This window comes from Pteropus medius, unplaced genomic scaffold (assembly GCF_902729225.1).
Source record: "Pteropus medius unplaced genomic scaffold, Ma_sr-lr_union100, whole genome shotgun sequence".
Taxonomy (NCBI): Eukaryota; Metazoa; Chordata; class Mammalia; order Chiroptera; family Pteropodidae; genus Pteropus; species Pteropus medius.
In genome coordinates this window covers 6,257,194-6,284,008 of record NW_024354502.1, presented here as the reverse complement: position 1 = coordinate 6,284,008, position 26,815 = coordinate 6,257,194, and the positions used below count along the sequence as shown (strand labels likewise).

Below are 26,815 nucleotides of genomic sequence, written 5' to 3'. Positions count from 1 at the left end.
GGTGGTTTTGAAAATATAAAGTAAGATAAGGTATGGTCCCCAGTATTAGAGATTTTATCATTCACATAAGGAAAAGAGAAATCCATGCATTGACTTATAAAGGTATACAACAGTGAAAATTTAGTGTCAAATAACTGATATTCCAACTAAGTACTGTATTAGAATATTCCACTGTCGATCCTTTGGAAGATATACTCTTAATACCTTTCTCACATTTCACGTGTTTTCATACACCAAGTAGACTAGGTCTGTGGGAATAAGAAATTGTAATTTTGAGGAGTAGGAGACAGAGAGGTTGGGGCTAAATAACCAGACTTTGAATTCGAGGACTTTGACTTTGTCACACGGATTTCTAAGAACCCCTGAGTGATTTCGAATAGAAGAAGAGCTACCATCAGTCAGTAGTCACTGAGCTTTCTGAGTTGTGCGCTGGTGGTATCTGAGAAAGATGAAACTAGTGATTGTGTGGAGGATGAACTGGAAGGGAGGTCTTTAGCTGGTTAGGGAGGTTAGTTAGAAGGAAGAAGCAGATGTGAGAAGGCGAGTAGAGTGAAGGAATAAAAGGGATGGATGTAAGAGGAATTGCAATGCAAAAGTTGTGTGTGTGTGTGTGTGTGTGTGTGCGCATGCATGTGCGTGTGTGCTGAACAGACATGTGAGAGGCAAGGGAAGGGAGAAGAAAAGAAAGAATCAATGGTGGGCTCGAGCTGGCTCATCCCTGCTCAGGAGGGCCGACTGCGTGCTTCTCTGCCCTTCTCAGGTCCATCTTCAGTAAGAGCACATTTGCAGCTTGAAATCAGCTACTGTAGAAGTATTTACACCTCCAGTAGCAGCAAGCACTACAAGCCAGGGCATTTTATTTTTCCAGAGAGTCAGTTTACCTGCACACCATGGGGTGAACCCAGAATTTTGTGTTTAGGTGACAGTTAACTGAATAGAGATTTTGGAGAAGATGCCGAGATTGTAGTAACAGCTGGGAACAGTCTGACAATGTGGCAGATTCTATCTCTAAGTGCCATCGCTATCCTCTTGGTAGAGACTGTAGAAGTGTTGTTTAGTGAATTTATTACACTACCTCAGAGTTGAACCAAAAAGATGAAATCTTTCTGAAGACACGTTTTGCATTGTAAGTGTAATTTCATTGCAGAAACATGGAAAACACCGTTGTTTCTTCAGTAAAATATTTTATGGTAATAGTAAAGTTTCTTAGGGGTCAAAGAGTAGCTAAGCACAAAACAAAGTAATAATTCACCTGAATTCACGTTCACAGGGACTCCCATGATTAAAGAGAGAATCATGTGCTCTTAGTCTGGATGAGAAGCATAGTAAGGATGTAGGAGTTCACAGACCTCATCTCTTACTTGAATTTTTAGGTTGGAAGATCTTTTCCAAATAGATCTTTGAGAACTATTATTCAAAAAATTGAAACAGGTTAGCTTTTCAGCAGAGATTAATGAAACACATAATGAAGATTCAGTAGAGTACAATTCAGAGAGTGGTGTTTAGTGAGGAAAGGTGTGAACAACCTATTCAGTGAAACTGTATCTTACAAAGCAGTGTTGCTGCATGATCCCAATTTCATATTAAAACATACTGTCTATGCATTAAAAGGCTGGAGGAGTCCTGTATTTAAAAAAACTGTTTCAGTTTGGTGGGGTTACCAGTCCCTGTTTATATCTGTTGCGTGTGTGTTTACTGCAGAATTACTAGAGCTAAGAAAAATGTTGTAATGAGACGCACTATCCCTATGCTTGGCTGAGTGCAGTGTTACAAGTAACTTGACAATTTAAAATTTTACAGGGTGTCCCAGGGGCAAAAGGAGAACGAGGAGAACGAGTAAGTATCCTGCCTGGCTCCTGCTAGCCAGCTAGTTGTACACAGTTCGTTGCATAAGCCTGATGATGACCATGTCCTGTCATGATTATTCAGTGCTCTTAAAACGTTCCTTCTCTCTCCACTCCCTCTTCAACTCATTGGACCTTGAGCCCATTTTCAAATGGAAAACACCCTGTGAGTTGGAAGTCAGGAGAGCTGATTCCTAGTTGCAGATCTGCTTACCATCCAGCTAGGTGACCTTAGGTCTGTTTCTTTAAGGAGAAATGGAGAGAATCAAACTCATCTAACTCACAAAGTGAATTTGATGAAGAAATTATAGAATGGATGTGAAAAGGCTTCAGATGAGTAAAAGCTCTATACAAATGCCAAGGAGTAGGGTGGGACTCATGTTTTTCCAATATTGGCACCCAGAAAGACAATAGCAGGCATAGAATCGAGGAGCTGGCTACGAAACTCAAATCAGCTTATTTGGGGGACCTTATCTCTCCTTTGAGAAATTCTACAGCTGCTAAAATAATTGTGCTGTTGGCTATAGTAGAAACAGCAGTGACCTTGGGCTCATCCAATTACCTCTGTGGAAACTCAGGCAATGTGTTTAACTCTGTCTATAAAATGGGTTTAACACCTTTCTTCTGAGTTGTCATTCGTATTAAGTAAGCCACTGCTTGAGAAAGCGCTGCATTTTATAAGCTCTAAAGAGCTATAAATGAGGCATTAAATGTGTGTGTGTGTGTGTGTGTGTGTGTGTGTAGAGAGAGAGAGAGATTTATTTCTACATATATATACACACACACACACACACACATGGGTTTATTTCAAAACTATTAAATTTTTTAAACTCTGGGACAGAAAATGCTTTCCTGAGCTTTTTAAGTTAATAAAGTCTCTCAAGAACCTTGCACCATGAGTGCTAAATTGCTTACTTCTTCTCTGCGTGCACCATGGCGGGCAATCCTACCTGTTGCCAGAAGCAGGAGCCCAGGTGAGAGCAGTGAGTCCCATTAGATCTCCATCTTGGAAGTCCTGCCGCGTGTCTGGGCTTGTGGCTGAGTCAGTTTGCTTTTTTTTCTCATCCAGGGTGACCTGCAGTCTCAAGCCATGGTGAGAGCGGTGGCACGCCAGGTGTGCGAACAGCTCATCCAGAGTAAGCGCATTATAGTTAGAGACGTTTTCTGTTACTTGTCCAGATGGAATTTTGCCTTTTCCATGAGTGTAATGACTAAGGAGAATACCTCTAAAGCTCTTTCTTGTTGTAGACACATAAGCTTCACAGATGGCCATCGCTAAGCCATCTAAGAGAAGTTACAGATTAGATTTATTTCTACATCGATGGTGCAGATGTCAAATTCCTCCGTGTCATCAGTCCAAGAGCTCTCTGTTATCCAGATAGATTTAATTTGGCTTCCCAGATCAAATCTTACTCTTTCCTCATCTCGCCAAATTAATAGATTTTTTTTTTTTCTTAAATACTCAGCGGTTGAAAAATGCCAGACTAAGGCATCAGAAACTACCTTTGAAAAGGTGATTCGCAGTGTTGAATTTCTATTAACTCACTAGATTTAAATCAATATCTCCTTCTTATCCATTTCTTTTGGTTAGCCCAAGGTCCCTTCCTTTATTCTTTAAGATTTATGCCAAAGTATACATATACACACACCACACACACACACATACAGAGTCTTCATGAGATATTTGATATGATACGTGTGCTTCTTGCTAAAAATCACATCAGAACACACTTGATATGACACCTATCACATTTTTTTCTTTTCATTTTAAACTTGAACTTTTCCAGAGTCCAGTATTTCAATTACAGATTCCTGCTCGTTCATTTATCACCCATCTATTTTGTACATTTCCCTCCTGGCCACTACCTATATATTTTGTCTCGATAATCTAACCAGAGTTATTAACATAGGCCATTCTCTTTGCCAGTAATTTGTTCAGTCTCAGGAAGGTCTGAGGCCAAGTAGAGATGAAATATTCCTCTCGAAGCCCGCCAGCTCTGGCCTAACTCTACCCTCCACTCCACACCATTGTGTCCTCTGCCTCCAGGGGTGACATTACCTGAGTGGCTGCCTTAACAGCTTTTGATCTAACCCAGGAAAGTTTGGGAGTCCTGTAAGTGTCCCAGGAGGCCCTATGGACTGGGTTCAAAAGTCCATCTGTGGGAGATAAACCCAGAACCCACCCCTGGGGAAAGCATGGAATAAAGGTCAGCATGAGCTTGAGAGAGTTTTCATTAAGACAAAAAATCTCGGGGCAAATGACTGCAAAGCTGCCATCTTCAGACACAGTAGTAATGCTCCCTGTATTTCCACTTTATTTCGTTTTCTGTTATATTTTGCCCAAACTAAATGTGAGTGGAAGAGAGAATTTACCCACTAAATGAAACTGTTTGAGTTCAATGACAAAATAAGATTCTTAAAAACACAATAAATTGTAAAAGGGAAATCGAACATTAAGTAGAATATGTCAAAAGCTAGCCTGTATCTTGGATTATTTTGTAGGTTTCTCACTTAAAGTATTCAATGTAAATGAGCAGATAATTAGTTTAAGGAAACCTAATGGTTAAAGCCTAACATGACTCACTGACCATGGTATGTGGAAGATTTCACAATAGTTGCTGTCTTATTCTGCTATGGAGTGAAAATCTCATATAAATGTATGATTATTTAAAATGTGCCCCCAAAAGGTGAGAGTTCAAAACAGAGTTTTTTCCCTCAGGAATTCTTGGATTCTTGTGGATGACTTCTAGGAAATGGAAGCCAGCGAGAGGTTATCCAAAAAAGTTGAAATGGGTCTGTGAAATCGGGAGGCCCCTCCTGTCTGTGCAGGTGTGAGAGAAAGTCGTAGAAGAGATTATGTGCTACTTTATGAACCAACCTACCCAGAGGCTGTGTTTTTGGCACCTCAGCCACCCTCCCACTCTCTACTTCAGATTTCTCTGGGCTTCTTCCTTCATTCTTCACGTTCCTTTTCAGAACTGGATTTATCAGTTAGCATATAATTCCTCACAAACTCAGTTCTCTGGTATTTAGTCCAGAGCTGATCAGAAGAATCATGCTAAGAAAAGTTACATAGGAAACTGTGAGGTTAAAGTGATGACAGTCAAAGGAGGGATAAAGGACATCCCTCTGGTCAAAAGAGGAAGCTGAAAAAGTAGCTGTAGAAATTCTGGCCCTACCCAACATTGATGGACATGTCTACCGATGGGCCCAAGTCACCCGGAAGCCAATTCTAGTTACAGTCATGGGCTTACGCTTAAGAATGTTTCAATATATTTTAGAAAGAATCCCTCTAAAAATGATTACTCATCTCTATTTAAGTTTGAATGTTTGAGAAGGGGTAAGTAACAATTATTAAGAAAATTCACTTACATGGGAAAACCTTGCCTCCTGATGATGCTAGGGTAAAAATGAGGCACTATGGTATCGAGTACTTTGTACTTCTAAGTATTAAAATACATTCTTCCAGGCATAACTGAGTTAAGTGACGATGGAAGAGAGAGCCAGAATTTTTTTAAAAATAAAGCTAGTGGGAGTTTCTACAGCCGGGACCCAAGTAAAGATTTCTGCAAAAAGGCTTGGCAACAAAACGATACGTTGAAACAGAGCACTTGTCTGGTGATTTGTGAGCAACAGGGTGGAGAAGACTTTGCGGGTTGGAAAAAAGACAATTTGGGGAGGGAGGAGTTGCTAGAGAAGAGGGGCAGCTGGGTGAGGGTCTAGGGGTCAGGTAAATTCTGGGGGGGTGAAGATAAAATTTATGACTTCTGTGCAGTGATGTTTACTGAGATTCTGACATGAGCTGTGGAATTCCAAACACATGAGATGCAACTTGAATATAATCCAGCTGTGTATATCAGCCAATGCAAAATGTAAAAACTTTCAAGTTGGAAATCAACATATCTCGGAGGGGTGTGCTTTCCCCTTTGATGGGGTGTCTAACAGAACTGTTCGGAGCCTTGACACATACTAGCTCGTCCTTCCTTTGCGTGACGATTGAATGCTGCCTTTGTGTTTTGCGTCTCAGGTCACATGTCCAGGTACACAGCCATTCTCAACCAGATTCCCAGCCATTCCTCGTCAGTCCGAACCATCCAAGGGCCTCCTGGGGAGCCTGGGAGACCAGGCTCACCTGGAACCCCTGGTGAACAAGGACCCCCAGGTACCCCAGGCTTCCCAGGAAATGCAGGCGTGCCAGGAACCCCGGGAGAACGAGGTAAGTGGGGCGATGAAGCAGAGCGTAACGGTGGTGCTTATACAATGATAAAGTCCAAAATGATAGACCCGAATTAATTCTGCGCCATCTATTCTTCAGCTTATTTATCCCCAAGGCTGAGAAAACTGAGTAATCTACAAAGCATTTATCAAGGGCCACATTTGCTTGTATGAAAAAGGAGGATCAGAACCCTCAACTCACCTCATAAAAGGCTTTCGAACTAATGAGAGAAACATGTCTCCTCTAAATGGAGGAATTAAGAAAAACGTCCCTTCCCGGTGGAAGAATCGGAAAATGATGCCTCCTCTGGACATATGTGGCATCACACATATGGCATGGCAATCAGAGAGCTCACTTCTTAGGTCTGGTGCTTTTTTTGTGCAGTGCCCATACTGGGCAACAGTCAGAGGCAGCTCTGAAGTGAGTCATGAGCTATATTGACATATGATTCACATATGCCTGTGTGGAACATGCCAGCTCTAAACTTCAAATTAAATTCTGTTTGTGGCTCATCTTCCTATAATATGAGGCAGCATTTTATTTAATAATTTAAAAGGGCCGATGTTTTATATTTCCTGCTAAAGTTCCTTTGAAACAGAGATCCTACTTAGTCTTTTCTTCTACCCTTTATAGGTCTTAGAAGTATTGTAGAATACGATAATAAGACACTTTGATAGAATTTCACCGAGTTCTGTAACTGAGCAAGATCTCTCACTGCAGAAGTAGATCAAAGAAATGTGAGAAACTGGGGCTGAGTGTTAACCACAAAGAAAATGATGGGAAAAGAGACAACTAATAAAACTATTTTTTAAGAATTTACAGAATGTAGATCTGAGGAAGAGCATATGATTACCTGTCTGCTCTGTGAGTCGTGTGGCTTTTGTGAGATGGGTAGGATATATTCCTTTTAAAATCTGGATGTAAAAAGCAGATTACATAGATCGTATTTTACGTTCTGTCTCGATCCACACCAACGGGCCGAGTGCATTTCTGCCTCATCGTTTTTGTGCCTATTGTTCTTCCTTTGGAGACGTCCTTTCCCTTCTCATCTTACGTGCATCTTACTCTTAGTTCAAGGCTCAGCTTAACCCCTGTCTCATGCATGAAATTTTTGTTGATCGCTTCAGACCACAAATGTCTCCACCCCCTGAATCCCTGACTGTCTGTTCTACCCATTTTAGCACCCAGCAGGTGTTAGTGAACAGCTAGTTTGCTGGGAGCAGGAATCAGGTCTGCATTGCTTTGCACATAATAGGTACTCACTAGGTAATTATTGCTTTGACTATGACCCAGCTCTGATTTTCTTTTCTGAAGGTTTTCCTTTACCAGGGCACTACTAAATCAGCAGATGTAGAGAAAGGCATAATTTCCTTGCAGGACACCAAAGATCTGGCAGCCAGGAGGTGGCCACTTCTGTCAGCAGGGCACCTCTAATGGTGTTGGTGATGGATCAGCTGTGACTCCGGGAGCATGGAGCTAGCACTTGAGTCACTTACAGCAAGTCACAAGTTGTCTTTGTTCTTTTTGTAAGTCTTCCTTGTTCTCGCCAGGCTGAGTCTTTCTTGTTCTGCAAGAACACTTGAATGCTTAGACCAGAAGATCACCTAGGAGTTCTCAAACAGTGGCCCAGAGAATCTTTGAAATAAGAATTTCCATGATACAATTTTCTTACACACACACACACACACACACACACGTGTAGATATTCCTAAAGAATATAGTAGACAAGCAAAATCCTGAATTTCACAAATACATGGAGGATGACAAAAAGTGAGCTGCTCTTTGAGCCTGAGGGAAGGTGATTTTATTTGATCGCCAGTTGAGGGGTGTGGTTAAGGCCCACATCCCAAAAATTTTAGATCAGAGGAACCATACAGCTAACGATTTTCATGTTTAAATGGCATATCCATAATGGCTGGAATTTATATCTGGTTTATTTTGTACAGTAAATCAGCAAATATTTATTGAATGCAGGACTTATGTAAGGCTTTTGGCTTGGCAGCGTGTAAGAGAATGTTATTATTATGACTTTCGGTTTTAGGAACCAAATGTATCTGCCAATATTGTGCTCAGTCCAATATACACATGTTCTCATTTGGATAAAATAAGAGGTGTGGTTTGGACAAGGAATATGAAGCATTACTGAATGTTCAGGCTGGGAGATGGTACATGCTAAGGGAGTTATATAGGAAGTAAACGTTATCAAAACTTAGAAGAAGACATCACTGTGGCCTTTGATAAAAAAGGGCACTAGCATTTATTAAGCAACTATTTGATAAACTGTCAGTTGCTTAGCAAATTATTAATGCTCATAAAAACCTTATGGATCAGTATTAGCCTTATTTTTAGGTGAGGGGACTGAGGCTCAGCTAGATTGTCAATTGTCCAGGGTCGCTCGGTGGAACAATAAGGGAGCAGAATTCAAATCCAGATGTGTATGATCCCAGAATACCTGTGCTTGCTCCACTCTGCCACGAATTCATTGCTTAGAGGGGGCTTCACAGAGGAGAGGCCAGAACTGCACAAGGTCTGGCAAACCTTGTTTCGTGATGGCTCCAAATAACCACACTTCCAAACATGGGAACTGCTGGACTGATCAGAATGTCTGAGCGGGCTGTGGTTGTACGGCTTGCAAGCCCCTTGCGCACTCTGTTCTGCTGTGTTTGGATAGTTGTGGGACATCCACGACCTGGCAAAGGACCAGCTTGGAGATGAAGCCAGGTGATCAGTTGGGTAAATATAAATGTGATAAAAACATTTCTCATGGTTTCACATTTTGGCACTTGATGATTCTTCTAAGATTCAAGCATGTGCCCAGGCTATATAAGAGTCCAAGTATGGAAATTACCTATAGGGAAACTGGTCATGAATCCAGCAATTCGAGAGTACACCTGTAGAAGTTATACTTCTATTATAGTATCTCGCTCTGGGGGCAAGTTGGGGAGAAACCTGGAACAAGGCAATTCAATCTTGTTTTACTTCTGCTATCTTAAAAGAGAAACCGTTTTCACTTTACTAGTTGTGATGCTGCTTTAACTGGAAACAGCACGACAGGATGGAAAGAATGGGGTTTGGGACATCCATCATACAAGGGTTAAGATCCTAGCTTAGCCACATACCTGCTATATAATTTTGGCTGCTTGATCTTACAACTTAATCTTCCTGGGTCTTCATTCATTCATCTAACAAGCATTTGCTGAGCATCTACTACCTGTTGGGCATGGTGCTAGGCGTTAAGGACATAGTGCTAAACAGAGCATACATTTCCATTCTTTCATGTGCCTAGCATGGAGACGGATATTGAACAAAAGATGCATGAGTAGTTTAATTTCAGTTGTTATAAATGCTGTGAAAAAATTCAGGATGCTCTACAAGCATGGCAGAGTAGACTCTGACTTACTCTGTCAAGTTAGTGATGTTTCAGCTGAGACCTAAAAGCTTAGGAGTTCGGCATAATAGTAAAAGAGTCAGAGGAGAGCACTCTAGACAGAGATGGCATAGCATGTGCAGGGGTCCTGAGGTGGGGAAGGGCTAAAACCTTTAAAGCTTCTCAACCCTAGCAAACATATTGTATCCTTTTGTGACAAATAATTTGCAACATCTTTTACTGTTCTAAAACAAAGTTCGTAGATAATAGATATAACCTATCTTTACACACAATTTTAAAAAACTAGAGTGCCCTCTAGTGTAATATAATACAGAAAACGGGAAGTAATTTATACTCAATTTATGCCAATATGTAAATTCTCAGCATGACTGTATTGGAAGCATAATGAAGAAGTCGGACTCTACTTATATTTAATAATTACTGAGAATGCAACAGCTACAAATTCAGGCTGATATGGTTGAGCTTTATCAATTACTTAATCTTTCTGCATTTGTCTCTATTGTGTTCACGGTGAAGATCAACTCAGATAGCAAATACATCATTGGCATTATGCAAATAAATGTACATTACCTTCTCCTCCTTTTTAAGGCACATGTTCCTAGCTTAACAGATCTCTTGGTTTTCCATTATATTTCTTTTTCCTACGAAAGCCTTCTCCAGAGGAGCCTTCCAATACTGACTATCCCCTACCATGAATTCACAGTCACAGTGTCTTTCCCCATGCCAGTGCCTGGGAAAAGTAGAGTGGAAATGGCTGGGAGGTGTCATTCAAAAATCTTTCTCCATTGGGACTAATTGATCCCTATAAATGTCCTTAGCACTTTACATTTACTCTGTGGAATCAAATATTTTGGGTGCCAGGAGCTCTAGTCACGCCAATATTTTATTGAGGGTAGAAATAATAATCGTGTTGGAATGTCATCTGCAATTGAGAGAAAATTTCACATTTTGTTTGTTACTCAGATTAATTTTTTGTTGTTCTTTGAAGATGAAGTCCCGAGGGACTTTTGAGGCTGGGAAATTATTATCCTCGAGCTTTTCCTGCCACAGATGACCAGATTTCTAACAATTGAGTAAAGAAAGACAAGATTTAAGGATTAATTTATACCAATCGTAAGGTTCGGTGGTTTACTTAAAAAAGATGGAGTTTGTTGTAGAAAATGAGAAAGATGAGAAGATGAATCATAACTGACCTTCCCCAAGCAACACAGGTAGAGAAATAATCAGCCATACTCTGGCTGCCGTAAGTCAGCGACAGTCCCTTTCAGAGACGTAGAAATGGCAGATGGGACAGAGAAATGCTACGCACACACTAAAGCTGAATCTGAGTCCTTATTGCTCATGCTATGGTTTCACTTTGAATCAACAAGGCTGAGAAGTCTAGAGAGAAAGCTGGGTCCAGAGTCATTTGAGAGAGAAGTAGGTTTCTAATGTTCAATATTTCTGTGGTTGAAAAAGCCGTTGGCACTGAAGATACATTTGGGAGAAAACTGGTCACAAATTCAGAATTAAAGCATAGCGGCTGTGAGCCAGGAATGCCTCGATGGTAAGTGTCTGTGAAACTTCTTAATGACTCTTGTATCCTGGTTTATTCCTGGAAAAATTATCTTTATGGGTCAGATCAACTTGATTAAAGATAGAAGGCTGGAAGAGCTCCCATAAGAATTTGCTAATTGATGCTTAAATGTTTACAAGTCTTCCCTGTGATGTAGTATTATAACTGATATTCAGTTCCATGAGACATAGTCTCTTCACTGCTGATGAAAATCTGCTGAAATACTTGTTTGCCTTCTTCCTCTTCTGCTTCCTCATCTTCTGTCTCTCATCTCCTGACAGGTGAACTCCAGAGAAATAGAGATAGAGTTTTCTCTTTTCTCACCCAATAATTATTCGGTAAAGTCCAATCTGAATGTCCTTTGGAATGAACAAGACCTTTCCCTGAAGGTTTGATGGATAGATTGAGTTTTGCTAATGTATGTTAACCTTAAGGCCTTGGCAACGAAGCTCTTTCTCTTTTTCTCTTTGTAGCCTCTTGTATTCCACAGGGATTTTTTTTTCCATTGCAAAGTGACTCTTTACACTCCTGACTGCACAGAGAAGCTCTACGTGTTAGGGATCTAGTACTGTGTAGCAAATTATCCTAAAACTTAGTACTTTGAAACAACGAGACACATGTGACCATGGTTTTTATGGGCCAGGGACTTGGAGTGGTTTAGCTGGGTGGTTCTGGCTCAGGGTCTTGCAGTCAAGATGTCAGGCAGGGATAGTCATCTGAAGGCTTGACTGGAGCTGGCAGATCTGCTTCCAAGGTGGCACACTCACTGTGCTGCTGGCAGGGGTCTCAGGCCCTCCCTGACTGCTCTGCTCACATTTAGCCTGAGAAGAGAGTGTTTCTCCATAGGGTGCTTGAATGTTCTTGGAGCGTAGTGGCTGCCTTCCTGAGACCAGGGGCCAAGAGACACAGGAGGGTGGAATTCACACTGCCTTTTTTGCCTGGTCCCAGATATCACAAGCTTTGACTTTTAGCATATTCTTTTAGAAGGGAGTCACTAAGCTCAGCCTACCCTCAAGCAGAGGGGAATTAGGCTATACATTTTGAAGAGAAGAGCATCACAGAATTTGTGAATATGTGTTTAATTACAGTCCTCTAAATTAAGTCAAGGCCTCTGGCCTTGCAGTGTAAACAGGGTGATGCGTTCATCCCTAAGAATGGTATTTCCAAGCAATCCAACTTCTAGGACACTGGTGAAAGCTTGGCTCACTCCCATCTGCCTGTTTTCACTATTTAAATGGGTATTTTCCTCTCCCCCCGCCTTTAAATTATTCAAATGCCAGATGTAGCTTTTTTAGAGGGAAATATAAGATATAGATTTAAGCACCTTGAAAGAGTAGCACCTACTGGAAAAATGTTTTTGTAGATCAAGTCTTTTTGGTGTGTTCCTGTTTCTGGAATTAATTACAGTCAGGATAAAATCACTTTCCAAATAAACACAAAGAATGATTTTTTTAAAAAGCAATTGACAAACTAAAATTATCATCATATTGTGTCCCTACCCTTTGTACTTAGTGGTCTATGACTATTTATAATAACAAAAGCTGTAACGTATTTTGTCCCCTTTTTCCATGAAAGCTAACATAATTGTTTCTGTAGCTTAAAATGTTTTGAAATCTTTAATTGGAGGTCTGCGTAGTAGGTCGTAGCAGATTCTTTTTGCTGGATTTCAGGTGCTGTTTGGGGTGATGGGTATTGTGCTAGAAATACTGCTCAAGGTTGATACCATCTCAGTAGGATACCCTTGTGTGGTCCTGGTTCATATTTTTCAATCGGCTTCATTTCAAGCATATATCCTTTCCTCCAGCCAAACCGAACTGCTCAGTGTTCTCGGTATTAGTCAACTTTCGATGCATAACAAACCACAAAAATCTTGGTAGCATCAACAATAAATATGATTTCTCACCACATGTCTGTGGAAGGACAGGGGCCGCTCTGCTCTGCTGGGGTCCTGGCTGGACGGGGAATAGCTCCTTAGGGTACATTCTCCTTGTGGCAATGACAAAAACAAAATAGGGTCGCCCAACCCCCCAATCATATTTCAAGCCTCTGTTCATGTCATTGCCACTAATATCCCATTAGTCAAAGCGAGTCTCATGGCCAAGCCCAAGTCCAACGGGTAGGGAGACACATGAGCTCATAGCGTGAGAATGGACGTATAATTCTATTGTAAAGTGGTAAAGAATTTAGACCGCTAATTCAGTGTACCACGTTCTTCATACATGCCTTTTCCTTTCCTTCCGCACTCAGTGCTGATCCCTGTTGTGTTCTGTTCTTATACTTTTTGGGGTGGGAGGGGATTTTCACATGCTCTTCCCACTCCCCAGAACCCTCTTCCTTCCTCTGGCTCATTCATTTTCAGACTTCAGAAACTCATTTCCAGAGTCACCTCTGCCAGACCACTCCTTCTTCACCATGGTTATTTGGCCCGTGGGTTTGTTGTTGCTACGCTGCGTTATTCCAACTGGACTAGACCAAGTAAGAACTCCCCCATTCGTGCGCCTCTGTCTCCAGGTGCCTGCGTCCAGTCACAGCAGTTTCCCATTATCTTGTAATTATCGATGTACTTGTCTTCCCCCTGGACTGTGAGTTCCTCGGATGGAGCTATGCCTTTCATCTCTACATCGCGCCTGAGGAGCCTCAGCAAATATTTGATAAATGAATAGATGGCTGACCTCCACCTCATTACTGTGGGAAACATACATTTAGCGCTCAGGTAGAACATATTCTCTTGAATTCTCCTTTAGTGATTTCATTTCTGCTCATCCTATCTTACCAGCACGCCAAAGACCATATTTAATGTCTCTTTTCCTTTTATTCCTCATAATACCTGAAATACGATAGTTATTTCATGAGTCATAAATGATTTATGCTGTTGATCACCGCCAGCTTTTTGGCTGCCATCTCTCATTCACCCTAGAGCCACGACATAAGCAGAAGTTCATGTGATTATAGTACGTCAATCCTAAGACATCCTGTTAATAGCCAAGTACTGCCAACTTGACAATGTCAGCATTTTCTTCAAGTCATCATTGTATAAATTTAGCCAGAAAAGCAGGGTGAGATTTTTAAATAGGAGTTTTGGTAACACTGGGTAGGAAATGCGTATAACATAGCAGATGCATTGGACATTTCAATGCCCAAATGTGGGTCTAATTTAGATGTTTGTGGCCAGAGATCAAAGGACCTCCTCCTGTATTGCCTCTGTGTGTGAGGGAGGGAAGGGGGGAGAGAAAGAAACTTCCTATTTTTAAATGTAGAAATGTACTTTGCCATTTTCTAAGTTTCTGACCTTGAACGTAAGCAAGTGAATTGGCAAGGTAACATGTACTCGTTTATATGATAAAATTACAAAAACCTAAAGTGTAAAATATTTCATTGTCTTGATTGTCATGTGATCAGTGTGTTCCTTTGACTACTGGGAAGACCACCGGGTAGAAATGTGATTCAACACATTTTCCTCTGGCTTTTCCGTGGGACCAGCACTGTGTTTATCAGTGGCATTAAGCTTCACAGGATTCCAGCCCACCTTAACTAATTGTATTGCTTAGTTGCACCGGCAGGGGTAGATCTAGGTTTTGTGGGGCCTGACGCTTAAACAGTTTGGAGTTAAAGAGTATGAAGTTACAAACAAAAAACTAGATAGTTATTGAAGGGGTCGCATGCTTGTCAGGGGCCATATCCAGGCTCCTGAGTCTGACACACAAAGCTCGTCATGACCTGCCCTAGACTGGCCTCTTGTTCGGCCACTCCCCAACGCAGCTGCCAAGGCCATACCCAGCCGCTTCGCATTCCCCGGGCATGCCCTGTTCTTGCTCACCTGCAGGCTTCTGTGCATGCACTTACTTCCATCTCTTCTTTCTTTACGGGGCCAATGCCTGCTCTTCAAGACTCCAGGCGTTAGCTGTATTGGAAAGCCTTCTGCGATTCCCCACAGATACCTCAGTTTTGTGCTCCATTATTTTGTTGTAGCTATTCTCACGCTGCATTATAGCTACTCATTTATTTGTCCGTTTTCCCTACTACTACGTGGCGGCTTGCCATAGGCAGGAAGGGCACTTTTGCCTATGAATTCTCTGTGCCTGTTACTGGGACTGCGCTGGGCAGTTTGCTTTCAGTTTGCCCTTCTCTATCCTTTACCTGTGCTCGCTATGTTTTCAGACTCCCTTGCCCTGTGCTCCTGGGCAGATTCAAGCAGCAAGAAGCTTCGAGGGTCTGAAGAAGGGAAAAATCAAGACGTTTCTCCCCTCCCCCTCCCCCTGCCTCCTCTGTGGCTCCAGCTGTGGCTACAACCCTGTGTGGCTCCAGCTGTGGCTACAACCCTGTGTAGCTCCCACTTCCACTGGACAATTCCTCACCCTCCTTCTCGATCGTGTCAGAAGGCCCTAGATGCTGGGCTCCAGCCACTGCATTTCTTCCCATCATCCCTGTGCCCCCAGGATCAAGTGACAGTGGCTTCCTGCTCTTGCTGGTTTATGGGTTGCTCATTATCTTTATTTGGCTTCTTGGTCCTTTTATTACCCATGTAACCAAGTCTCTGTATTAAATTCCATCTGCCTGAAAGATCTAGAATGGTTTCTTTCCCTGGCTGAGCCCCAAATCATAGAGGCATACTAGTTGGCCCATTGTTTTATGAAAAAGGCAATAGGGAGAGGAACCTGTAGCAATATTTTGCAAAGTTTGTTTACATTTAAAGTGACCGTGTATTTTCCAGTTTTGGTGACCTTCACCCAAAACGTGGAGTTGCACATGCTGGCACTAATCCTAGTCGATTTTGTAGAAATAGCAGAGACCAGGAGAATGCAAAACATACTTGTAGCATTGAGTCCGATTAATCTGCCATCTTGTAGCTGGGTACCTGGTCCAGTACCTTGCACCTAGTAGGCTTTCAAACATACGCCGGATGAAAAACAGACTCTACTTGCAATTCATTGCCAGCATTTCCCAGGCAACAGACAATATAATAACAAAGCTGTGACTTTTTGGTAGAATTACAATGAAAGCATTAACCAGGCCTTGCGTATCTGCCTGAGCATAAGTCCTGGTTATTGCTCACAGGGTCTGGGATCCAGACCGTGCTCCATGGAATAGCACGAGACTCCAGCCTCGTGTGCCTGGTTCAGTCCGGGGCACAGAAATGAGTAAAGTCTTCCCTTCTCAGAGGCCAACAGGCCAAAGAAAATAGGAAAGCAATAACCAAGGGCCAGATCTTGGGCATGTAGTCAGTGTGAGCAGGATAAATCCTCTGAAAATTGCCCCTAAGTCTTGCTCAAAGCAAAGGTCAAGGGCGTAAACCCAGGGAAATAAGCTGAGGAAATGTGATAACCACAGGGCTGATTTCTGAGTGTCAGGTCAGAGAAAATGTGCCGACTGATTCAGCAGGAAGTTCAGGAAGCCATGACTACAGCAAACAAGATGAGAAACACGGCTAAGAGGACCAGCTTGGGGTGGAGGGGCTGGATGTGCAGTGGTTAAATGTATAGGCGTTGGCGTCAACTTGCGTATGTTGAAATCTTGGCTCTATTACTTACTAGCAAAGAACAAGTGACTTAACCTCTCTGTATTACACCCCTCTTTTAAGGTTAATAGTAGTGCGTGCCCTCTCTGTTCTTGCTAAGACTAAATGAGGTTACACATGTAAAACATCTATCATTCAAAACCTAGTGAGGTCATTTATAGGCATGGCTGGTACACCAGCTAGCCACATTTTTATTTTGTCACAGTCTGCAACTGGAATTTGTATATTAATCCTCCATCCATTTGTTTGACAGGTATTTCTTGAGTAATTACATGTACCTGGCACTGAGAACACAATGAAGAACTAAAACAAACAGGTCTCTGTCTTAGTAGATCAGAAGAGAAAATACTGGCGGGTCGGTGTTAGGTTAGCGGTAAGGGAGAAGCAGGTAGTCCTGAAATGGTTTCTAATAAGATTCCTAAGAAAGAATGAATGTGTCAAAGGCACCACTCTGGTGCCTTTGCAAGTGTAAGGCCAGGGGTCATGTGAGAACTCTCTATACTTTCTGTTCAACAGTGCTGTGATCCTAAAACAGCTCTAAAAAAAAGTAAAGTCTGTTTTACAAGTTTTTTGAAAAGGAATGAGAGTAAGATCTTATTAAGATCTTAATAAGAGAGCAAAATCTAAAAGTTCTCATTAAAAAAGACAAAAAAAGAAAAAAAAGAAAGAATGGATGAATAATAGAAAAGCCTTTTCTCTGATTATCCTAAATGTTTTTGGTAACTCCACAGAAGACTAAGTGTATTTTAATCTTAGCTAAATCACGTTTTGGTAAATTAGATTTATATCACTTATATTATCTATGCTCATTTTTTAAAAAATAGCAGAAAGTGACACTTAATTGGAGTCAATGACGCTCATCTCTAAGAGGCACCGGTAGTTGATGTTGCCACACAAAGAACTTGGTAGAAAAGCAGTGTTCGCAAAAGCCAAGCATGTGAGAGTAAAAGCAAAGCTCCAGCCTAAGGAATTTTGTTTATTGATCATGCCTGCTTTAACGGTCAGCTGCAGGTTGGTATAAACAGTTGTTCAGTCAGTCTTCCGGTGTTTACTGGGCATCTATGTGTGAGACTCTACTTGGATCTGACATAAGAGCAATAAATAGGGGGTGGTCCCTCCCGGCAGTCAGCAGGCTCATAGTTCCAGACTAGATGAACACAAGAACAAGCAATGCAATGGGATTGCAAAGGAGGTACTGGTAATAATGGGAGCAAAGAACTCAGTCATTCATTCGTTTGTTCATTCAATATATATTTGTTAGTTATGTACTCTGTGGAAGGCCCCATAGAAATATTGGGGATGTAGCCGTGAGGAGATAGGTAATCCTTGCCCTCCTCAATCCCTCGTGCTTCTGCCTGATGTGACTATAGAGAAGCATTGAGCTGGGTCTTGAAAAATGAGGAGTATTTATGGATACTGCCAACGTGAGAGAGCTGTGTCAGAAGGAATATCCTGTGCACCTGGGAATCCCAAGGCCTTGTGGGAAGGATGCTGTTACTTAGCTCCGGTGACTCCATCTCAGCACCAAGTGGCCCCATCTTGGGTCTTCACAAAGAGATTTGTGAGGGAAGCCCTTATGATGGACAATGACTACATTTTGCCTGTGAAGAATGACTATGCTCGGATTCCACTGCCCTCTGTCATCTCATGGACAGTCATAGCCTGACATTTTAAGATATTTGATTTCTTTCCTTTCAGTCAAGGCCTACAAGGCTTATTAAAATATATCCTGTTTTTAGAGATCTATAGTCTCTAAGCTAGTCTTTAATTTCAATCCTCATCTTAGGTATCTAATTATTGATCTTAACATGTTTTTTTCATTCAAAAAAATTTACAACCAAGCTCAGTTGTTATGGATGTGAATATTCCTTCAGTCAAAGAACCAAAAGTGAACACATGGGTACGTATTTATATATTAGCCTACATATAGTTAGATCATAATTCAAGGATTATAAAATTTTAAAACTCTCTGTTAATAAATAATTGTATCCCTAGAATTTTCCTTTTTAAAAGGTATGCTGAGGAGCTAGAATATTTTCATGAGGCTCTTACTTTGACTCATATTACAGATAATATCAAATTCTACTTGTTTTTCTCTATATGAATAGAAAATTAAAACCACTAGACTTTCTACTTTCCAATCTTCCCCACTTTTTTTTTTTTTTTAATGAATGAGCAAAGGATAAGTCAAGAATCACAATCGGGGGATTATTCCCGAGAATACTTTTCTGGATGTCCTATTCACCCTATTCTCTCACGTCTTCTTGAGAATCACTGAGAAGCCATATTGCTAACTTTGATCCTTAAGAGCCGTAAGGTCATGGGAGGCCACTGAGTCACCACACAGTTAATCACGAGCAGACTGGAATTAGTCATTGCTGTATTTTATTGTGTTCTAATTCTTTAAAAATTAGTGGTTCCCTATGGGGAATGTGATTCCTATTCTAAAAGAAGAGACAGTTTCTGCTAAATTCCCAGATGCACGTTAGGGCACAATCGTCCTCAAGTGAGGGAGCACCTGCCAGCTAAAACGTACTCACTCCGGTTATTACCCAATTAGCTAGACTAGTAGCTAACTGAGTCACACCCAGTAGTTGTACTCAGGCTGTTTTTCAGTCTGAATGACTTGGTTAGCAATCGAACATCAAATATTGACTGGTCCACGTATGTGTGCATTTTAAAACTCAACATGATGGTATTTTCTTTTGAAAAATCACTTTCTTCCTTCTCAGTTCCTAAGAGAAGAATCAGGCCAGAGACAGGAGGTCATAGGCTCTTGCCCTGCCCTCTCCCTGTGGTGCTGGTCTTTTTTTTTTTAAATAATTTTTTATTTTTCAATTACAGTTGACATTCAATATTATATTAGTTTCAGTTGTACAACATAGTGATTAGACATTTATATAACTTATAAAGTGATCACCCCAATAAATCTAGGATTCATCTGACACCATACATAGTTATTACACTGTTATTGACTATATTCCCCATGCTGTCCTTTACGTCCTCGTGACTATTGTGTAACTGCCAATTTGTACTTCTTAATCCCTTCCCCATTTCACCTCTCCTCCCAATCCCCCTCCCATTTGGCAACCACCAAAATGTTCTCTGTATCTATGAGTTTGTTTCTGTTTTGTTTGTTCATTTATTTCGTGCTGGCCTTTTTGGGGCCCAGAAAACACCAGCAAGACCACATGTGATAGCCTCTGAGGGCCCCTAAGGAGGAAAGGCTTTTTTAAAAGATGCCAGGTGTACCCTGACCCCAAGAGGTGGCCATAAGGAACAACAGTGGACACCAAAGTTTCAAATCAAGGGACAATCAAATGCGGTGATTACAATGACACTTGCTGTGTAAGAAAAAGCTGTCAGTTGCTCATCGGTCTTTTTTTGCCAACTATTTCCAGAGCAAATACTACATAAACACTTTTCTTTCTGAAAGTTATAAACTGAAAGTTAAAAGGGACGATTTTCAAGGGCTGGAGTTAAGTCTTCTAATTTGTCTACAGTGAATACGTATTGTACTTAGAGGGAAAAATAAAGTTATTGGTAATGTCAAACATTTTAAAACATTTTAAATTACTTGCATGCCTGCCACCTATCAAACTGGTTATTTTCATTTAGTTGTGTTCCCTTCTAGGCTTTGCCAATTCACACATAATTTCTCTGTTAACTATAATTACATAGAGATGCAATTCCACGTTCTGCCATTTCAAAGCATTGTCGCGCATAAAAAACAGACATTAGAGATCTTCTGTGATGTCAAAGTAACTCAGACCCCAGGCTGATGCAGCTCTCCCTCGGCCTGGTTGGGCCTCAGTACCGCGTTCTCTCACCTGTCCAGCAAGCTCGTGATAGAATCTGCTCGGACGATGAGGTGTCCGAGGATATGTTTCTTTGTTTTTTTATTTTCTGCCTGCGAAAATGTATAGCTTGTTAATAGCACTGTAAATTATTTGGAATCAGAAGTCTGTTCAGTGGAAAGACACATGAATAGGTTTAGATTTTTATGGGGCTGAATCAGCCAAATCAAACACAGGCTTTTTTTAAAGCTTCCAAGTTTTTAATGGAAACTCACGCTCTTCAGAACTTTGCTGCCTAATTATAATTCATGCCTTTTGCAGATACATTTACAGGGTGGACCAAAAGGAAAATGTTAGACATATTCACTTGTGACTTCTATTGTGTTACTTGTAAATTGCCAACTGCATACGTTGGATGGCCTGGTGCGTGCAGAGACAGAGGCCAGCTCCTGGCAGGCTGAACCACTGCAGTAGAAGGGAAGATGATAACCTTGCAGTATTGCAAATACAGATGACATGCTCAGATACAGAACCAGCCCTCTATCTGTGGCTCTGCATAAGTCTCCAGTCTTAGAATTTAAAAGTCCCCTGGTAACTACAACCCAGACCAACCCACATCATTATCTTCATTAGAGACATCCTTTTGAAACCCAGAAATATTTCATTTTACAGAAAACTAAATTCCTTCCTTCCTTCCTTCCTTCCTTCCTTCCTTCTTCCTTCCTTCCTTCCTTCCTTCCTTCCTTCCTTCCTTCCTTCTTTCCTTTCTCTCTCTCTCTTTCTTTTCTTTCTTTCAACAGGACTAACTGGAGTCAAGGGAGAAAAAGGAAATCCAGGTGTTGGAAGCCAAGGTCCAAGAGGCCCCCCTGGGCCAGCAGGTGAGTCTTTCTATCTAACAGGGAATTACAATGAAAATCCTAAATCTTTTATTCATTGGATATCACAGGTGAGGAAAATGACCATGTTATATCCTTGTATCTAACTGGAATGGCTGTGTTTCTCATTCATTTTGTTAGAAGGCTAATTTTTCATTAATGACCCTCCTAATACAAGCCCCCAAAGTTCCAGCATATTCTGGGATCTTATTGGTTGCATGAGTTAGAATAGGACAGGCTGCAGTAACAAATGCTTAGTGGATTGACGGTAAAGGTTTACGTCACACTCATGCAAAGTTTGATGTAAGGTGGTTTCCCGCATTTTAGAATAAAAGGCTTCTCGGAGAAAGATCAGGGAGGCATATCGGCTTTCAACTTCCTAAATGCAAAATGACATAAGTCACTTGTCATATTTCACTGTCTGGAACTAGTCACAAGAGCTCCAACTGACCTGCAAGGGAGGCTTGAAATCTCAAGAAACACATGGATATTTGATGAGCACTGAATAAGTTTTGTGTAAAGTTCTGTGTTTTGTGTACATTCCTAGATGCTTTTAGGATGGTCTCTAGATGATCATACTCATTAAAATCCTAATGGTCTCCAGATGGCAATACTCTTTTTTAGAATTATAAGTTGCAATCCTATTGGATGCTTACAATCCTAGTCTTAGCCACACTGAAATGCTTTAACAGATCTTTTTTTTTTCCAACATAATAATGGTTTTGGAAAATACTTTTTCTAGGACAGATTCCTAATGCAATAGATCCATTTTGAGAGTAAATATTCCTGTTATTTGAGATGGTATGAGAACTGATCTAGCGTCGTGCATTACATAGAATGGGTGATTGGTGAATGTTGAGTGAGTGGAACTGAGTGTGTCTGAGAGCTGCAACACTTCCCAAATATAAGATAATAGTTATTCCTAATTTTCATTTTGGTTCTAGTTGAAGAATTTTACTTCTAGTTGAAAAATGCCTTTTAAACACTGTTGGAATCCAGGCCTAAAGCAAACATAAAAACAAACAAACAAAAAACCTGATAAACTTTCTCGATTCACAAAATTTTAATCCCCTTCCCATTTTCACTAAATCTAAGTTCTCAGTTGGTATAAACTAGCCTAAAGAAATTGTGGATTCTTATATTGGGTCTAATTTCAGACTTTTCTTTTTCTCCCGTAGGATAATTTCTTCCAGACCCAGACTAATTTATTTCAATGATCTGAGGCCATAAACCGTATAAATGATGAGGTTGAGATCGAGTGTGTTCATGCATGTGTGTGTGTGCGTGTGTGTGTGCGTGTGCGCACACGTGTGCATGCCCATCTATTGCATTCATAAGGATCAACATTGGGAAACAGAAAACGGGTTGAGAGTGGAATGCTCCTTTCCCTTTAATATCCCAAAGGGGATAAAAAAGAATACAGTTTGCTTCCCAGGCTTTCTGAACTGAGTGAAAGCATTGCCCTCCAGGAGAACGTGTGATGACAGTATAATGTTCTTCCAGGGAGTCCCATTTAGAATGATCTCAATGAGTGGAAAGAGGCAGATTATCCTAATTGTCAAGATGTGTCGGGTTGCCTTTTGTAAGAGGCAGACCACTTCTTGGTGGTCTCAAAACTTACCCTGTGGTAGTAAAAGACCAACTATTTCATTTGTGGGCGCTTTTTAGGACCAGCAGGAGAGAGTCGGCCAGGAAGCCCAGGGCCCCCTGGCACTCCTGGACCAAGGGGTCCACCAGGTCACCTGGGGGTACCTGGACCACAAGGTCCTTCCGGCCAGCCTGGATACTGTGACCCCTCTTCGTGTTCTGCCTATGGGGTGGGAGGTAAGTGCCAGCCTCTTGTGGGCTTTGAGCAAAATTTGACTGTGGTTCATACTATAATGCTGAAGGGGTGCTATGAAAAGTAGGCCAGTTATGGGAGGGAAGCAGAACTTGAACTTCTCACTATCTTAAATTATCCAGAGGCATCTTCTATAAAGTGCAAATTCCGCCAGAGCTTACCTCTTTTAAAACCATAAGAGGGAATTCAAAATAACAGCACATCTAAATCTTCCTTGTTTCCAAATTGCCATTCACACATACTTGGCCTCTGCCTCATATTTGGTCACTGGGGACATGTTCCAATGTCTTTTGGGCCCCTTATTCAATGTTACTGCTGTGGTGTGGCCATGATGCCCTGTAAAATTTTACTCTTGTTTTGGGGAAAACCTCAAACTTAGAACTTACCTATAACTGGGATCCCCTAGATTCTTTTGGTGACATCCTGCCTACCACATGCATAAGTGACCAAAGATAGTTTTAAGAAGAAACAAAAATGGCCACAGTGTCCTTGCCTCATTACTAACTGCTGGACTGAGATTCTAAAAAGATTGTGCTTCCTGCAAACACCTGCATCCTGCGTGCCAGCAGGTTGTGCGCTGGGACGTTTTCTGACATAATTACCATGGAAGCATCAAGAGAAAGTTTCAGAGACTGCTTTGGGGCAAAGAGCTTATTAGTTAATGAATTTAAATGTTCTGCTATAGGAGAAATTTAACCTTAGTTGCCAGAGGAACTGGTCAAAGTTTTGCTGATGTGTTTTTCTCTGTTCATTTCTTCTCTCCCTGTTCCCTCACATCTTCCTGTCCTTTATTAAGATCTGATCCCTTACAATGACTACCAGCACTGAAGTGGAACTCTTCCACGCTGGGAAACTGGCGATGGATACAGACTGTCCTGTTGACCACCAGCACCCAGCCTCTGCCCAACAATGGGTGCTCAGCTTCCCTGCCTCACCCATCTGCCCACTGTCACATTCTTTGCCCTCCCTGCTCCTGACATACACAGTATTAATACTGAAACTTAACCAAATCACACATGTCAATTATAATAGAAATGGACTGCTCCATATTGGCTCGGATATAGCTATATGATTGATTATGTACCAAGAATTTATCCCACACTTTCCTATGTGAAGGCTCAGTAATAAAGTTACTGGTATGTGCCTTCTTCTCCATCCCCTCCCCGCACAAGATGGATGGGCATCTTTCTCTCTGACCACCCTCCTCTCGTGACTTTTCTGATCACCTCCCTTCCCTGCGGCCCCTGGTGATGGACTTCTAACATGAGATCGGTTTTTAAAATTTATTTTTCTTAAGTCTGCTGAGTTTTCAGAGTTCCTTTTGTAAATAAAACACATAATATTTAATTAGTTCGCTGTGATTCTAGTTTTCTAACAAGTTCTGTAATGTTTCTGTCCCTTTTACTTCTTTTACTAACCATCTGAAACCTCATGGGGAAGCAGCAAGCAGTGCGGTGGGTGAAGGTAGCTACTGCTTTCTACCCAAGCAGATTATCTCTGTACTTTAACGACCAAATCTGTGTCTCCGTGGACCCATGTGAGGGGAGTATATCATTTTATGGTTTCTGGGTCCTATCAAGTCCCCACCCCACTCTTCCTCTCTAGCTCCCCACCCTGATCAGCCGGAATTCACTCCTGTCCAAGATGAGCTGGAAGCCATGGAATTGTGGGGCTCCGGGATCTGATAGCCTCGCGAGACGTTTGAAGACCAACTGCAGGAATTCTTAAGGGACCTTATTCCAGAAGAATGTCATTATGTGGTTTGTATACTACCTTTTGGGGGCTTATTTCATCAGCCTAAATCTCCTCCTTGGATGTTGTTACTGACAAAAAAAAAATTATATTTTTAAAAGTCCCCTTAAGCTATGGCCCCCATAGGATTGATTTTTCTGTTTTTTGGGTTTTTTTTTTTTTTTTTAATGACATGACAGATTATTTGTTTTTCCAGAGAAGAGTGCTCAGAGAAAATTTGGCAAAAAGAAAATTGAACTATGGGACCTTTTCTGTGTTAGATCATCTCAAGTCCTAAAATGCAACAAGACAAATATGATTGTGTCCAAGGGTAATGGGGTCTTTCAGAACAGGAATTTAAGGAGATTCAAAGATTATGCCATTTATCCCTACCCCCCGATAGCCTTGCTGAAAAGAAAAAAGGATTTTATTGGAGAAACTACCTCTTGCTTAATTGATCTGTCCAACTCCGGGATCACTTGATAACAAGTTTCACTGCTATCCAAGAATATGTGTTACAATATAACCTTTCTGAATTTGGTGATTTAAAAAATAAGATTTAGTTTTGCAGTGATTTTTGATACATGAAATAATGACTTTTCAACGGTGCTAATGCAAAGAGATCCAATTTCGATGAACAGTTCATCCAACACTCTTCCAAGGCTTGCCCTCCTCATCTACATGAATTATTTTGTACATGCAGATACGTTTTTGCAAACCTCTGTCGATTCTCTTTTATAAGCAAATAAAAATTTAAAACAAAGTATGTGGGTTCTTTTTACTGCATTTCTAAACGTCACCTTAAACTTTTGTGGTCTTTGCTGAGTCTTAACCAGAGAAACAATAGTTGCCTTCCTTCAGGCATTCATTCATTCATTCATTCATTCATTCATTCAGAGTGTAGTATGAAGCTTAACAGAAGAAGTAGTTGACTTGAATTCTATCAATCATTTATAACTCGCCAGAAAGCAATAACAGTGAAAAGGCAAGACTGGTGCTAACTAATGTTTACTAATAATAGCCCGAGGAGCCCATCTATCTTCTGATATTAAGAAAAGCCTGAAAAACTCTAGAGGGCAGAGAAGAAATGAAGTTGAATCTAATAGACTCTAACCCTAAAACTATAATTTATCTTTTTATTTTTCACACAAGAAAAATCTGAATATTTGAGAAAGATTTAGGTTCTATTATTTATTGCTGAACATGGAAGTGAAAGAGAACCATAGACTAAATGTATTCATTTCCCTGTAGCATCACCCTAGTAACAGCTAATTTTAAAAAAGAGAGATGGGGTCATTTGTAACTGGAAGCTGGATTCTTCCTGAATCAGGAAAGTCTTCTGACCTCTGGTTCCCCTCACCATGTAGATCTGGTTTATAACCTTTCCAGCCCTAAGTCAAACAGTAGGTTCTACTTGTGTACCTTTGGGGATCCAGGCAAAGATTTTTTTGGCTCCTCTGCAGGAATGAACGAAGGCAGTCAGCAGATAACCAACAGCTATTCCCTTTCAGTTACGGAAAGTGATTCTACATTTAGAAAGTAGAACTGGTGGGGAGGAAAGCTTACACAAAGGTGATCTGGATGGCCTGACCCAGAGTCACCTGAGAGAACTCCTTAAATGACTGGGGTATGCCATTAGTCACGTCATACCTTCGTGTCTTAGATTTCTTAGTCTTTTAACGAGTGAGTAGAGAGAAGGATATTCTGTATGTTTTAGTGTCTGGCTCTTGGAAATGCGTAGTCTAACACCGTGTCACTCAGAAGACTCTCATAGTTTGTTATAAATGATGAGACTCTAATCCATTCGAATCATTCTTGAGTTGCGAAAATACACTTGGCTTTGATTTTACTTGGTGATCTAAGTTTGTTTATTTAAGCTATGGGAAAGTTTCACTAGTTTGGAAAGTGTCATCACTTAGACCCAGTATATCAGTTTTTTATTGAGTGAAATGTTCAAAATAAAAGGTGTGACTCAGATTCAGGACTCATGTTTACAACACATTGCCTTGCCATAAAGCTGATTTTGAATTGCATTTTGATCGACTTACCTATTT

At 41.0% G+C, this 26,815-nt stretch overlaps 1 protein-coding gene across 5 annotated transcripts in view; it reads left to right on the top strand.

Moving 5' to 3' along the window:
- COL14A1 (collagen type XIV alpha 1 chain) overlaps positions 1–25,524 on the top strand; it is a 188,165-nt gene extending 162,641 nt beyond the window's left edge. For 4 of the 5 annotated variants that reach the window (XM_039854043.1, XM_039854044.1, XM_039854041.1 and 1 more), the window contains 6 exons: positions 1,801–1,836; positions 2,914–2,980; positions 5,872–6,060; positions 21,116–21,193; positions 22,859–23,014; positions 24,636–25,524. In XM_039854043.1, the coding sequence (XP_039709977.1) occupies positions 1,801–1,836; positions 2,914–2,980; positions 5,872–6,060; positions 21,116–21,193; positions 22,859–23,014; positions 24,636–24,715 (606 nt within the window). In that variant the 3' untranslated portion in view covers positions 24,716–25,524. Of the gene's footprint in view, positions 1–1,800; positions 1,837–2,913; positions 2,981–5,871; positions 6,061–21,115; positions 21,194–22,858; positions 23,015–23,826; positions 24,378–24,635 lie in introns of those variants that run through there. The other variant, XM_039854045.1, reaches the window with a different exon arrangement.
- Positions 25,525–26,815: the final 1,291 nt, after the last annotated feature.